Source organism: Oncorhynchus kisutch, linkage group LG11, assembly GCF_002021735.2.
Source record: "Oncorhynchus kisutch isolate 150728-3 linkage group LG11, Okis_V2, whole genome shotgun sequence".
Classification (NCBI taxonomy): domain Eukaryota; kingdom Metazoa; phylum Chordata; class Actinopteri; order Salmoniformes; family Salmonidae; genus Oncorhynchus; species Oncorhynchus kisutch.
Genome location: NC_034184.2, coordinates 78820403 through 78833496, shown reverse-complemented (window position 1 = coordinate 78833496; position 13094 = coordinate 78820403). Strand labels below are relative to the sequence as shown.

General features: G+C 46.2%; 1 protein-coding gene across 1 annotated transcript in view; it reads right to left on the bottom strand.

The window, feature by feature from the left end:
- Window positions 1-13094, bottom strand: part of LOC109899202 (E3 ubiquitin-protein ligase MARCH6) — a 28255-nt gene that overhangs the window by 3480 nt on the left and 11681 nt on the right. The window contains exons 16-23 of the mRNA XM_031836368.1: window positions 11514-11633; window positions 9178-9278; window positions 8229-8366; window positions 6450-6660; window positions 4143-4212; window positions 2600-2781; window positions 812-946; window positions 623-712 (exon numbers count right to left, since the gene is read on the bottom strand). Coding sequence (XP_031692228.1) covers window positions 623-712; window positions 812-946; window positions 2600-2781; window positions 4143-4212; window positions 6450-6660; window positions 8229-8366; window positions 9178-9278; window positions 11514-11633 — 1047 coding nt within the window. The remainder of the gene's footprint in view (window positions 1-622; window positions 713-811; window positions 947-2599; window positions 2782-4142; window positions 4213-6449; window positions 6661-8228; window positions 8367-9177; window positions 9279-11513; window positions 11634-13094) is intronic.

The following is a 13094-nucleotide window of genomic DNA, read 5'->3' as shown; positions in this document are numbered from 1 at the left end:
GGCACCGGTACCGAGACAATGTGGAGGTTATATACAGGGGGTACCGGTACCGAGTCAGTGTGGAGGTTATATACAGGGGGCACCGGTACCGAGACAATGTGGAGGTTATATACAGGGGGCACCGGTACCGAGACAATGTGGAGGTTATATACAGGGGGTACCGGTACCGAGTCAGTGTGCGGGGGACAGGTTTGTCAGGGTCATTTGTAAAGTGACTATGCATAGATAATAAACAGTGAGTAGCAGCAGTGTAAAAACAAATGCAAATAGTCCGGTGGCCATTTGACTAATTGTTCAGCAGTCTCATGGCTTGGGGATAGAAGCTGTTAAGGAGCCTTTTGGTTCGAGACTTGGTGCTCCGGTACCGCTTGCCGTGCGGTAACAGTGAGAACAGTCTATGACTTGGGTAACTGGAGCCTTCGACTATTTTTGGGCTTTCCTCTGACATCGCTTGGTATAGGAGGTCCTGAATGTCAGGAAGTTACTGAGCCCTATGCACTATCCACTAGCCTTACGGTCAGATGCCGAGCAGTTCAATTAGTAACAACGGAAAGAGTTGGTGAAACTTGGTGTGAGATTGATCATTGTATAAGTGATAACGACGTGGTGCAGGGTAACACACCTGTTCTATGACCGTCTTCAGCCACCACTGTGGACCCATGAGGGTGATGGCAGCGATGATTTTGGCATGGAGCACCCCCAGAGCCCAGTCCTACACACACCAGATAAAACAGTGACCTTTACTATTACACACAAAGATACGATATAAAAACCAGTGACCTTTACCACTACACACACACACACACAGTACCTGCCAGGGGTAGAAGAGAGGCGTCTGGTCCAGAGGAACGCGTAGGGGAGCAACGATGACCAGCTCAAACAGCAGGCCCAATAGTAGAGGGATAACACCAGCCACCAGCAACGCTACGACCAGGGTCTTCAGAATCTACACACACACACACACACAACATTAAAGGGAAGACATGATTGGATGTTTAAATCTAAATGATAATGGCATGAAGATATTAACCCTGGACATACAGCCATCTCCATAACTAGTACAACCTACTATACACACTTCTAGAAAAGTGGATTTGGTCATTATTAGGATCCCAATTAGCCGCTGCAAAAGCATTAGCTACTCTTCCTGGGGTCCACATGAAACATAGTACAGAATACAGTTAAAGACTGAAACACACATCTAAAAACATCACAGTCTATATATCAGTACATACAAACAATATCTAGCTGTAATACATACAGCACTACAGCACAAATTACAATACAAGATGTCTCTTCACAGTCCCCTTTGTGCAGTAAGGTGTTCTTTTGTCTCTGTTTTGAAACTGGTTTTATTGCTAGTTTGAGTTACCAGAGAGTTCCATGTAGTCATGGCTCTATTTAATACTGTGTGTTTCCCAGCCTCCGTTCTGGACCTGGGCACTGTGAAGAGACCTCTGGTTGCATGTCTTGTGTTGTACCGATGACGGTCCGAACTGTGAGCCAACTGCTTGAACAGACAGTTTGGTACCTTCAACACATTAACACCAAGACCAAAAGTGATGCAGTCAATCTCTCCTCAACTTTGAGCCAGTAGAAACTGACATGCACGTTCCTGACTCATTCCCTCCGTGTACGTCTCAGTGAGATACGTGCTGCTTTGTTCTGGACCAACTGCAATTGACCTTTGTCCTTCTCTGCCGCACATGAGCCCACAGCTGGGCAGTAGTCCAGGTGAAACTACACATGAGCCCACAGCTGGGCAGTAGTCCAGGTGAAACTACACATGACCCCACCGCTGGGCAGTAGTCCAGGTGAAACTACACATGAGCCCACAGCTGGGCAGTAGTCCAGGTGAAACTACACATGACCCCACCGCTGGGCAGTAGTCCAGGTGAAACTACACATGAGCCCACAGCTGGGCAGTAGTCCAGGTGAAACTACACATGACCCCACCGCTGGGCAGTAGTCCAGGTGAAACTACACATGAGCCCACAGCTGGGCAGTAGTCCAGGTGAAACTACACATGAGCCAACAGCTGGGCAGTAGTCCAGGTGAAACTACACATGACACCACAGCTGGGCAGTCGTCAAGGTGTGACAAAACGTAGGCCTGTTGGACATATCTGGTCAACTGAGATGACAAGGCAGAGCAACACCCTATCATGGACAGACCTCTTCCCATTTTTAGCAACCACTGAGTTGTTATGTTTTGACGATGAAAGCTTGCTATCTAGGGTTACACCTAGTAGTCGTCTCCTCAACTTGCTCAAATAGCCACATTATTCAACAATAGGTGTAAGCAAGGTTTAGCGTTGAGCGAGTGATTTGTCTGCAAAATGATGCTTTTAGTTGAGATACTTAGCGGCAGCCTATTGCTAGTTACCCATTCTAAAAGTGACTGGAGCTCTCTGTTTTAGTTGACTGTTGAGTCATCAGCGTACATAGACCCATTCTAAAAGTGACTGGAGCTCTCTGTTTTAGTTGACTGTTGAGTCGTCAGCGTACAGACACAACAGGCTTCATTCAAGGCCGGCTGCCACACTTAACTGAATTTGCACGAGAGATGCTTCCATTTAGGAAAACCCTCTGACTCTTACCATGAGGCTCCACTCCTGGACTTTGACCATGATGATGGTGGGTCCCTGGGGCATCCAGGCCAACAGCACGGTGGCACCGCGGATGGACAGCCAGCACACGTACAGACCACACGCTGCTGTATACAGCTCATGGATCTTCGAGCTGCCTGTCCAGAATGACATCAGCCAACGGCCCGCAAACACTTCAACACAAACATTAAAAACAGAACCATGGCTTTTAGTGTCCTTTCGAAACATTCAGGTTAGTCATTCCAGGTGAGATTCCTGAAGAAGTTACTCCAGTATTGAGATAATAATAATAATAATTAGATTGAAAACAATACTAAGGTGTGTCGATAGATGAGAGGTCAGTTGGGGAAGCTACTCTGAAAATATAGTTTACCAAGCTACCAATTACTGACCACTGGAAGAAGTCTAGCTACCCTTAAGAAACATATAGTTTTACTGAACTAAATGTGAGAGTTCAGTGACCAGCCGGAGGAAGACGATGCGACAGCACCCTCCTCAGGGGACAGGTACTCAGTGTAAAGCCAATTAGTACACACCTGGGCCCACTAATTGCTTTGCGTCTTCCTCTATATCGGTGTGCCAGGAGAGGAGCTGGGTGAGGATGGGGAGTAGAGGCGGGGACCTGTGAGAACGTCAGTTTTTCCTACCTCAGAGAAAGCTTCTGTGACTGGTCTGTCTCTCTGTCAATCAAGGCAGGCTTTAGGTAGAGAGAAGTGTTCCCCTTGTAGCTGTTGTCTAGACGACAGTCTAAAGACAGGAGTAGCCATTGCGTTCCCTTTTCGGCCACGGCCTTTTGGTCAACGGATTAGTTTATGTGTTTGGTTACGCTGGTGTTTCAGCGTTGGACGTTGCCTGTACTGGACTTATTTACTCGGGTGAAACAAGACCCGTTTAGTAAACGATACAAAAGAAAAGGAACCACAACCACTGCCTCTGGTCTGTTCATGTTATACCTCCCACCGGTGTTAGGGTGCGTCAGACAAGCTGATCCGTTCAAAGTTCATTTGAAAACAAACTACTTTGTGATAAATGAGCATATCTAAACATATCACTACGGAGTCAGATGTTAACAGAATGTGTAATTTAACCTATTAAAAAACAAAAACAAAAAAAATTAAAGTAAGAATTAGGCTAGGACATTCTTGACTATTTTACCCATATTTAATTTTTGAAAAAAAAACTGCTTGTTCCAGTAGTTAGCTACATGTAAAAAATTTATTAAAATGAAAACACTACCAAGATTTTCGTGGAGGGTGGTGGGAGGAGCTATAGGAGGACGGGGTCATTGGAAAGGCTGGAATGGAATAAATGGAACAGAGTCAAACCTGTGGCTTCCATATCTTTGCGGTTTGATACCGTTCCATTCCGGCCATTAGTGACCCCGTCCTCCTATAGCTCCTCCCACCAGCCTCTACTGTAAGATTTGAATTTAGTTCAACTTCCCACTGAGCTACTGCAAAATATAGTTAAATTACTCGTTGAACTACATGTTGTTCACGACTCCCCCAACAATGACTTAAGGTTGATGTCTCACCTGGTAACGTCAGACACACCAGACTGGAAACCAGCAGGGTGATACACATGAACCCGATCAGCAAGACGATCTACAGACAGGAGAGAGAGACATTCAAGCTTCCTGAAGGGGAAGCGTAGGGGACGATGGTAGTGCACTGACCCTGAGGGAGAAGCGTAGGGGCCGATGGTAGTGCACTGACCCTGAGGGAGAAGCGTAGGGGCCGATGGTAGTGTGTAGTGTAACTGACCCCGAGGGAGAAGCGTAGGGGCCGATGGTAGTGTGTAGTGTAACTGACCCTGAGGGAGAAGCGTAGGGGCCGATGGTAGTGCACTGACCCTGAGGGAGAAGCGTAGGGGCCGATGGTAGTGTGTAGTATAACTGACCCTGAGGGAGAAGCGTAGGGGCTTGGTAGTGCACTGACCCTGAGGGAGAAGCGTAGGGGCCGATGGTAGTGTGTAGTATAACTGACCCTGAGGGAGAAGCGTAGGGGCCGATGGTAGTGTGTAGTGTAACTGACCCTGAGGGAGAAGCGTAGGGGCCGATGGTAGTGTGTAGTATAACTGACCCTGAGGGAGAAGCGTAGGGGCCGATGGTAGTATAACTGACCCTGAAGGGGAAGCGTAGGGGCCGATGGTAGTGTGACTGACCCTGAAGGGGAAGCGTAGGGGCCGATGGTAGTGTGTAGTGTAACTGACCCTGAAGGAGAAGCGTAGGGGCCGATGGTAGTGTGACTGACCCTGAAGGGGAAGCGTAGGGGCTGATGGTAGTGTGTAGTGTAACTGACCCTGAAGGGGAAGCGTAGGGGCCGATGGTAGTGTGTAGTATAACTGACCCTGAAGGAGAAGCGTAGGGGCCGATGGTAGTGTGTAGTGTAACTGACCCTGAAGGGGAAGCGTAGGGGCCGATGGTAGTGTGTCTGACCCTGAAGGGGAAGCGTAGGGGCCGATGGTAGTGTGTAGTGTGTCTGACCCTGAAGGGGAAGCGTAGGGGCCGATGGTAGTGTGTAGTATAACTGACCCTGAAGGAGAAGCGTAGGGGCCGATGGTAGTGTGTAGTGTAACTGACCCTGAAGGGGAAGCGTAGGGGCGGATGGTAGTGTAACTGACCCTGAAGGGGAAGCGTAGGGGCGGATGGTAGTGTAACTGACCCTGAAGGGGAAGCGTAGGGGCGGATGGTAGTGTGACTGACCCTGAAGGAGAAGTGTAGGGGCCGATGGTAGTGTGTAGTGTAACTGACCCTGAAGGGGAAGCGTAGGGGCGGATGGTAGTGTGTCTGACCCTGAAGGGGAAGCGTAGGGGCCGATGGTAGTGTGTAGTGTGTCTGACCCTGAAGGGGAAGCGTAGGGGCCGATGGTAGTGTGTAGTATAACTGACCCTGAAGGAGAAGCGTAGGGGCCGATGGTAGTGTGTAGTGTAACTGACCCTGAAGGGGAAGCGTAGGGGCGGATGGTAGTGTGACTGACCCTGAAGGAGAAGCGTAGGGGCCGATGGTAGTGTGTAGTATAACTGACCCTGAAGGAGAAGCGTAGGGGCCGATGGTAGTGTGTAGTGTAACTGACCCTGAAGGGGAAGCGTAGGGGCCGATGGTAGTGTGTCTGACCCTGAAGGGGAAGCGTAGGGGCCGATGGTAGTGTGTAGTGTGTCTGACCCTGAAGGGGAAGCGTAGGGGCCGATGGTAGTGTGTAGTATAACTGACCCTGAAGGAGAAGCGTAGGGGCCGATGGTAGTGTGTAGTGTAACTGACCCTGAAGGGGAAGCGTAGGGGCGGATGGTAGTGTGACTGACCCTGAAGGAGAAGCGTAGGGGCGGATGGTAGTGTAACTGACCCTGAAGGGGAAGCGTAGGGGCGGATGGTAGTGTAACTGACCCTGAAGGGGAAGCGTAGGGGCGGATGGTAGTGTGACTGACCCTGAAGGAGAAGTGTAGGGGCCGATGGTAGTGTGTAGTGTAACTGACCCTGAAGGGGAAGCGTAGGGGCGGATGGTAGTGTGTCTGACCCTGAAGGGGAAGCGTAGGGGCCGATGGTAGTGTGTAGTATAACTGACCCTGAAGGAAAAGCGTAGGGGCCGATGGTAGTGTGTAGTGTAACTGACCCTGAAGGGGAAGCGTAGGGGCCGATGGTAGTGTGTCTGACCCTGAAGGGGAAGCGTAGGGGCCGATGGTAGTGTGTAGTGTGACTGACCCTGAAGGAGAAGCGTAGGGGCCGATGGTATTGTGTAGTGTAACTGACCCTGAAGGAGAAGCGTAGGAGCCGATGGTAGTGTGTAGTGTAACTGACCCTGAAGGGGAAGCGTAGGGGCTGATGGTAGTGTGTAGTGTAACTGACCCTGAAGGGGAAGCGTAGGGGCCGATGGTAGGGTTGGAAACCTATAGGTCCTCCCTGCTGTAGTATGGCCTGATGGGCTGCATGAAGCCCCTCCCCCACAGCAGGGGCGGGGTTAGCGTTGTTGTTGTTTTGGTGACCGGGAGCATGGTTGTTGTTGACAGGCTGGTTAGCATCGTCTTCCTGTTCTCCGAGCAAGTAAGAGTGGAGGTCTCTGAAAGGGGGGAGAGGAGAGGAGGTGAAAAGGAGAAGGTAGAGAAAGTGAGCTAACAAATATATACTTCATGTTACGCCTCTGTAGCTATAATGAAAGACCACTTTGGGAGTGTGTGTATAGTTGTATAGTGTGTATAGGTGTAGTGTATAGTGTGTATAGTTGTAGTGTATAGTGTGTATAGTTGTAGTGTATAGTGTGTATAGGTGTATAGGTGTAGTGTATAGTGTGTATAGTTGTAGTGTATAGTGTGTAGTGTGTATAGTTGTAGTGTATAGTGTGTATAGTTGTAGTGTATAGTGTGTATAGTTGTAGTGTATAGTGTGTATAGGTGTAGTGTATAGTTGTAGTGTATAGTGTGTAGTGTGTATAGTTGTAGTGTATAGTGTGTATAGGTGTAGTGTAGTGTGTATAGTTGTAGTGTATAGTGTGTATAGTGTGTATAGTTGTAGTGTATAGTGTGTATAGTTGTAGTGTATAGTTGTAGTGTATAGTGTGTATAGTTGTAGTGTATAGTGTGTAGTGTGTAGTGTGTATAGGTGTAGTGTATAGTGTGTATAGGTGTAGTGTATAGTGTGTATAGGTGTAGTGTATAGTGTGTATAGGTGTAGTGTATAGTGTGTATAGGTGTAGTGTATAGTGTGTATAGGTGTAGTGTATAGTGTGTATAGGTGTAGTGTATAGTGTGTATAGGTGTAGTGTATAGTGTGTATAGGTGTAGTGTATAGTGTGTATAGGTGTAGTGTATAGTGTGTATAGGTGTAGTGTATAGTGTGTATAGGTGTAGTGTATAGTGTGTATAGGTGTAGTTGTATAGTGTGTATAGGTGTAGTGTATAGTGTGTATAGGTGTAGTGTATAGTGTGTATAGGTGTAGTGTATAGTGTGTAGGTGTAGTGTATAGTGTGTATAGGTGTAGTGTAGTGTGTATAGGTGTAGTGTATAGTGTGTATAGTGTGTATAGTTGTAGTGTATAGTGTGTATAGTGTGTATAGTTGTAGTGTATAGTGTGTATAGTTGTAGTGTATAGTGTGTATAGTTGTAGTGTATAGTGTGTATAGTTGTAGTGTATAGTGTGTATAGTGTGTAGTGTATAGGTGTAGTGTATAGTGTGTAGTGTGTAGTGTGTATAGGTGTAGTGTATAGTGTGTATAGGTGTAGTGTATAGTGTGTATAGGTGTAGTGTATAGTGTGTATAGGTGTAGTGTATAGTGTGTATAGGTGTAGTGTATAGTGTGTATAGTTGTAGTGTATAGTGTGTATAGTTGTAGTGTATAGTGTGTATAGGTGTAGTGTGTATAGGTGTAGTGTATAGTGTGTAGTGTGTATAGTTGTAGTGTATAGTGTGTATAGTTGTAGTGTATAGTGTGTATAGTGTGTAGTGTATAGGTGTAGTGTATAGTGTGTAGTGTGTATAGGTGTAGTGTGTATAGGTGTAGTGTATAGTGTGTAGTGTGTATAGGTGTAGTGTATAGTGTGTATAGGTGGTGTATAGTGTGTAGTGTGTATAGTTGTAGTGTATAGTGTGTATAGGTGTAGTGTATATAGGTGTAGCGTGGATAGACCCACAGTAGGTATCCAGCGCTGACAGTCCAGGCCCTGACCAGACCTTTGAGCCACTGGCGTGTGTGACCTTGTTCCAGGAGAGCTGGCAGAACCACCTGCAGTAACAACAGCTCCAGAGACAGCTCACTGACTGGAGCATCACTGGAGGAGGAGAGGAGGGGGGAGAGAGGATAGAGGATAGAGGAGGGGGGAGAGAGGATAGAGGATAGGGGAGGGGGGAGAGAGGAGAGAGGAGGGGGGAGAGAGGATAGGGGAGGGGGGAGAGAGGAGAGAGGATAGGGGAGGGGGGAGAGAGGAGGGGGGGGGGAAAGGATAGAGGAGGGGGGGAAGAGGATAGAGGAGGGGGGGGGGGAGAGAGGAGGGGGGAGGGAGAGAGGAGGGGGGGAGGGAGAGAGGAGGGGGGAGAGAGGAGGGGGAGAGAGGTGGGTGAAGGTACATCACTTACCGGGAATACATCTATATCTAGGCATTTTGATGCTGGGCTGGAACAAAAACCTGCACACAGACACAACAGCTCTCCAGGACCAGGGTTGCTGACCATTGCTGGCCACAATTGACCCATGTGAGTGTACCTGTAAGGCGTGACGTTGTAGGACAGGAAGGAGTGTACCTGTAAATCGTGACGTTGTAGGACAAGAAGGAGTGTACCTGTAAATCGTGACGTTGTAGGACAGGAAGGAGTGTACCTGTAAATCGTGACGTTGTAGGACAAGAAGGAGTGTACCTGTAAATCGTGACGTTGTAGGACAAGAAGGAGTGTACCTGTAAAGCGTGACGTTGTAGGACAGGAAGGAGTGTACCTGTAAAGCGTGACGTTGTAGAGGAGGAAGGAGTGTACCTGTAAAGCGTGACGTTGTAGGGGAGGAAGGAGTGTACCTGTAAAGCGTGACGCTGTAGGGGAGGAAGGAGTGTACCTGTAAAGCATGACGTTGTAGGACAAGAAGGAGTGTACCTGTAAAGCATGACGTTGTAGGGCAGGAAGGCAGGGAGGAGGAGCTTGATCATCCTGATGGGCAGCCACAACATCAGGAGAACGATAGAGCCAAACACCACCTAGGAGAGGACATACACCTTTAATGATCAGCACACAATCAAAGCAGAACCATAGCTGTATGTGACTACTTTTTTACCAACAAATCTGTCTGTAGATGGACGGAGCACAGACAGGGTGAACCTGCGGAGGCAGCATTTTTATATGCTGGACAAATAAGAAATATACAGGAGCCATATGCATCGTTTGCGTAGCCTGATTAGGGTGTCCACCCATGGTTCTCAGAATGACAGAAATCACATTTAGTTTATGGTAATTCATCTTCACAGAACATGCCAGTCGGATGCAACGGCGTGCGACATTCTTACAGAGTTCCGATGAGCCAATAGACGATGTTAGAATATATAGGTGGTGTATCCATAAGGCTCGGGGAAGCTTTCCTTAAAGTAGATTTCATTAAAATAGCCAAAATTCTATAGCCTAATTAGCTTATTCCTGTCTATACAGATTTTTGTATTTATTTTTAAATTCAAAATAGCCTACTACACCAAACAGCATGTTTTGGCCACAGAATATCATTAATTGTATAATATGTAGATTGTTTTAAAATCGCATAGCCCAGTCGAAGGGCCTGCAATTTAAGCAGAGCGTGTGGTAAATACCAAAAAGATGTGTGATGAGTTTTGACAGTCAGTGAAAAGCAGAGAGACCCAGCCAGGCATATCGTAATATTTAAAAATACAATCGCGGAAAAACAGTTTAGAAAACAATTTGCTATTGCTGTAAAGAGAAGACTCCAATCTGTCTTTTAGTTATCAAAATGATCAACTTAATTGAGCGAAAAGTAGCCTATCCTATTGGCACCAGTGGAGAACATGGGCCATAACCCCATAATTCATCCAACCAGTAGTCCTAGGCCACACCCCAAAACGTCAAAAAGATCAGAATGTTTAGCATAACACTTTGATAAGCTATTATTTCTTCACATTATACGCGTGGCAATGCACACAAGGCAGTAAGCTATGCACGAAATACACACAAGGCAGTAAGCTATGCACGAAATGTTCGCCCCATTATGCAATTAGAGGAAAACACATTTTGAGCAGTTTCATGTGGCGGCAGGTAGCCTAGTGGTTAGAAATGTAGAAAGAAGAGATCTAAAGATGCAACGACTAGCATTGGTTGCTAATATGACTATTGATGCAACAACTAGCATTGGTTGCTAATATGACTATTGATGCAACAACTAGCATTGGTTGCTTATATGACTATTGATGCAACAACTAGCATTGGTTGCTAATATGACTATTGATGCAACAACTAGCATTGGTTGCTTATATGACTATTGATGCAACAACTAGCATTGGTTGCTAATATGACTATTGATGCAACAGCTAGCATTGGTTGCTAATATGACTATTGATGCAACAACTAGCATTGGTTGCTAATATGACTATTGATGCAACAACTAGCATTGGTTGCTTATATGACTATTGATGCAACAACTAGCATTGGTTGCTAATATGACTATTGATGCAACAACTAGCATTGGTTGCTTATATGACTATTGATGCAACAACTAGCATTGGTTGCTAATATGACTATTGATGCAACAGCTAGCATTGGTTGCTAATATGACTATTGATGCAACAACTAGCATTGGTTGCTAATATGACTATTGATGCAACAACTAGCATTGGTTGCTAATATGACTATTGATGCAACAGCTAGCATTGGTTGCTAATATGACTATTGATGCAACAGCTAGCATTGGTTGCTAATATGACTATTGATGCAACAACTAGCATTGGTTGCTAATATGACTATTGATGCAACAACTAGCATTGGTTGCTAATATGACTATTGATGCAACAACTAGCATTGGTTGCTAATATGACTATTGATGCAACAACTAGCATTGGTTGCTAATATGACTATTGATGCAACAACTAGCATTGGTTGCTAATATGACTATTGATGCAACAACTAGCATTGGTTGCTAATATGACTATTGATGCAACAACTAGCATTGGTTGCTAATATGACTATTGATGCAACAACTAGCATTGGTTGCTAATATGACTATTGATGCAACAACTAGCATTGGTTGCTAATATGACTATTGATGCAACAACTAGCATTGGTTGCTAATATGACTATTGATGCAACAACTAGCATTGGTTGCTAATATGACTATTGATGCAACAACTAGCATTGGTTGCTAATATGACTATTGATGCAACAACTAGCATTGGTTGCTAATATGAACCTGCGGAGGTGTCTGTAGATGTACGTACCACAGACAGGATGAACCTGCGGAGGTGTCTGTAGATAGGTAGGTGGATCATTTCCTGGACTGGGTTGAAGTCTGGATCGTTCAGGTTTCTCAGAAACCACAGGACACCAGGCCTCAGCACCTGATTCAACACAGCACCACACTATAGTCAGGAATTAAATCAACAGTACACTACAACAAACCAGACAATGGCTACGCTTCCATCCAATTGGTAACAGATTTAAGTGAATATTCTAGAATCCGCATAAAGAAAGTATGCACATTTTCCAGGTAATAAGCAGTGCGTAATGACGTAGTGCACTGCACATAAGTTACTTTATCGCATACATTTTCATGTACCGAATAAAAGCCTAAAGTTGAATGCATTTTCCATCGCATTTCAAATAAAACTGTTGCGTTAAATAGCGAAGGTTTGTGACACGTGCGTTCAACAGCTCACGGATACTGTGCAGGTAGGCTAGTGAAGCATCAAATCATCACGTCACCAGAATAAGACACTCAGTATTTTTTGGAAAGTAGCGTCAACGCTCATCGCTGTGCACTTTCACCACCCTGTGAAGTTCATCATAACATTTGACCTGTAAACAAATAAACTGCATGCTTTCCCAAGTCGTAGTGGGAGGACCACACAACATACACCACATGGCCAATAATATGTGGACACCACATCGAACATCTCATTCCAAAATTCTGGGCATTAATATGGAGTTGGTCCCCCCCCTTTCCTGCTAAAACAGCCTCCACTCTTCTGGGAAGGCTTTCCACTAGAAGTTGGAAAATTGCTGCCGGGATTTGCTTCCATTCAGCCACAAGAGCATTAGTGAGGATGGGCACTGATGTTGGACGATTAGGCCTGGCTCGCCGTCAGCGTTCCAATTCATCCCAAAGGGGTTCGATGGGGTTGAGGTCAGTGCTCTGTGCAGGCCAGTCAAGTTCGTCCACACTGATCTCGACAAAACATTTCTGTATGGACCTTGCTTTGTGCACGGGGGTATTGTCATGCTGAAACAGGAAAGGGTCTTCCCCAAACTGTTGCCATAAAGTTGGAAGCACCGTATCGTCTAGAACGTCATTGTTTGCTGTAGGGTTAAGATTTCCCATCACTGGAACTAAGGGGCCTGAACCATGAAAAACAGCCCCAGACAATTATCTTTGCAGTTGGCACTATGCAGTCGGGAAGGTAGCGTTCTCCTGACATCTGCCAAACACAGATTCATTGGTCGTACTGCCAGATGGTGAAACGTGATTCATCATTCCAGAGAACGCGTTTCCACTGCTCCAGAGTCTAATGGCGGCAAGCTTTACACCACTCCAGCCGACGCTTGGCATTGCGGATGATGATCATAGGCTTGTGTGAGGCTGCTCGGCCATGGAAACCCATTTCATGAAGCTCCCGACAAACTGTTCTTGTGCTGACGTTGATTCCAGAGGCAGTTTGGAACTTGGTAGCTTCAGCACTCGGCAGTCCCGTTCTGTGAGCTTGTGTGGCCTACCACTTCGCGGCTGAGCCGTTGTTGCTCCTAGATGTTTCCACTTCACAATAACAGAACTTACAGTTGACCGGGACAGCTTACTAGCACCT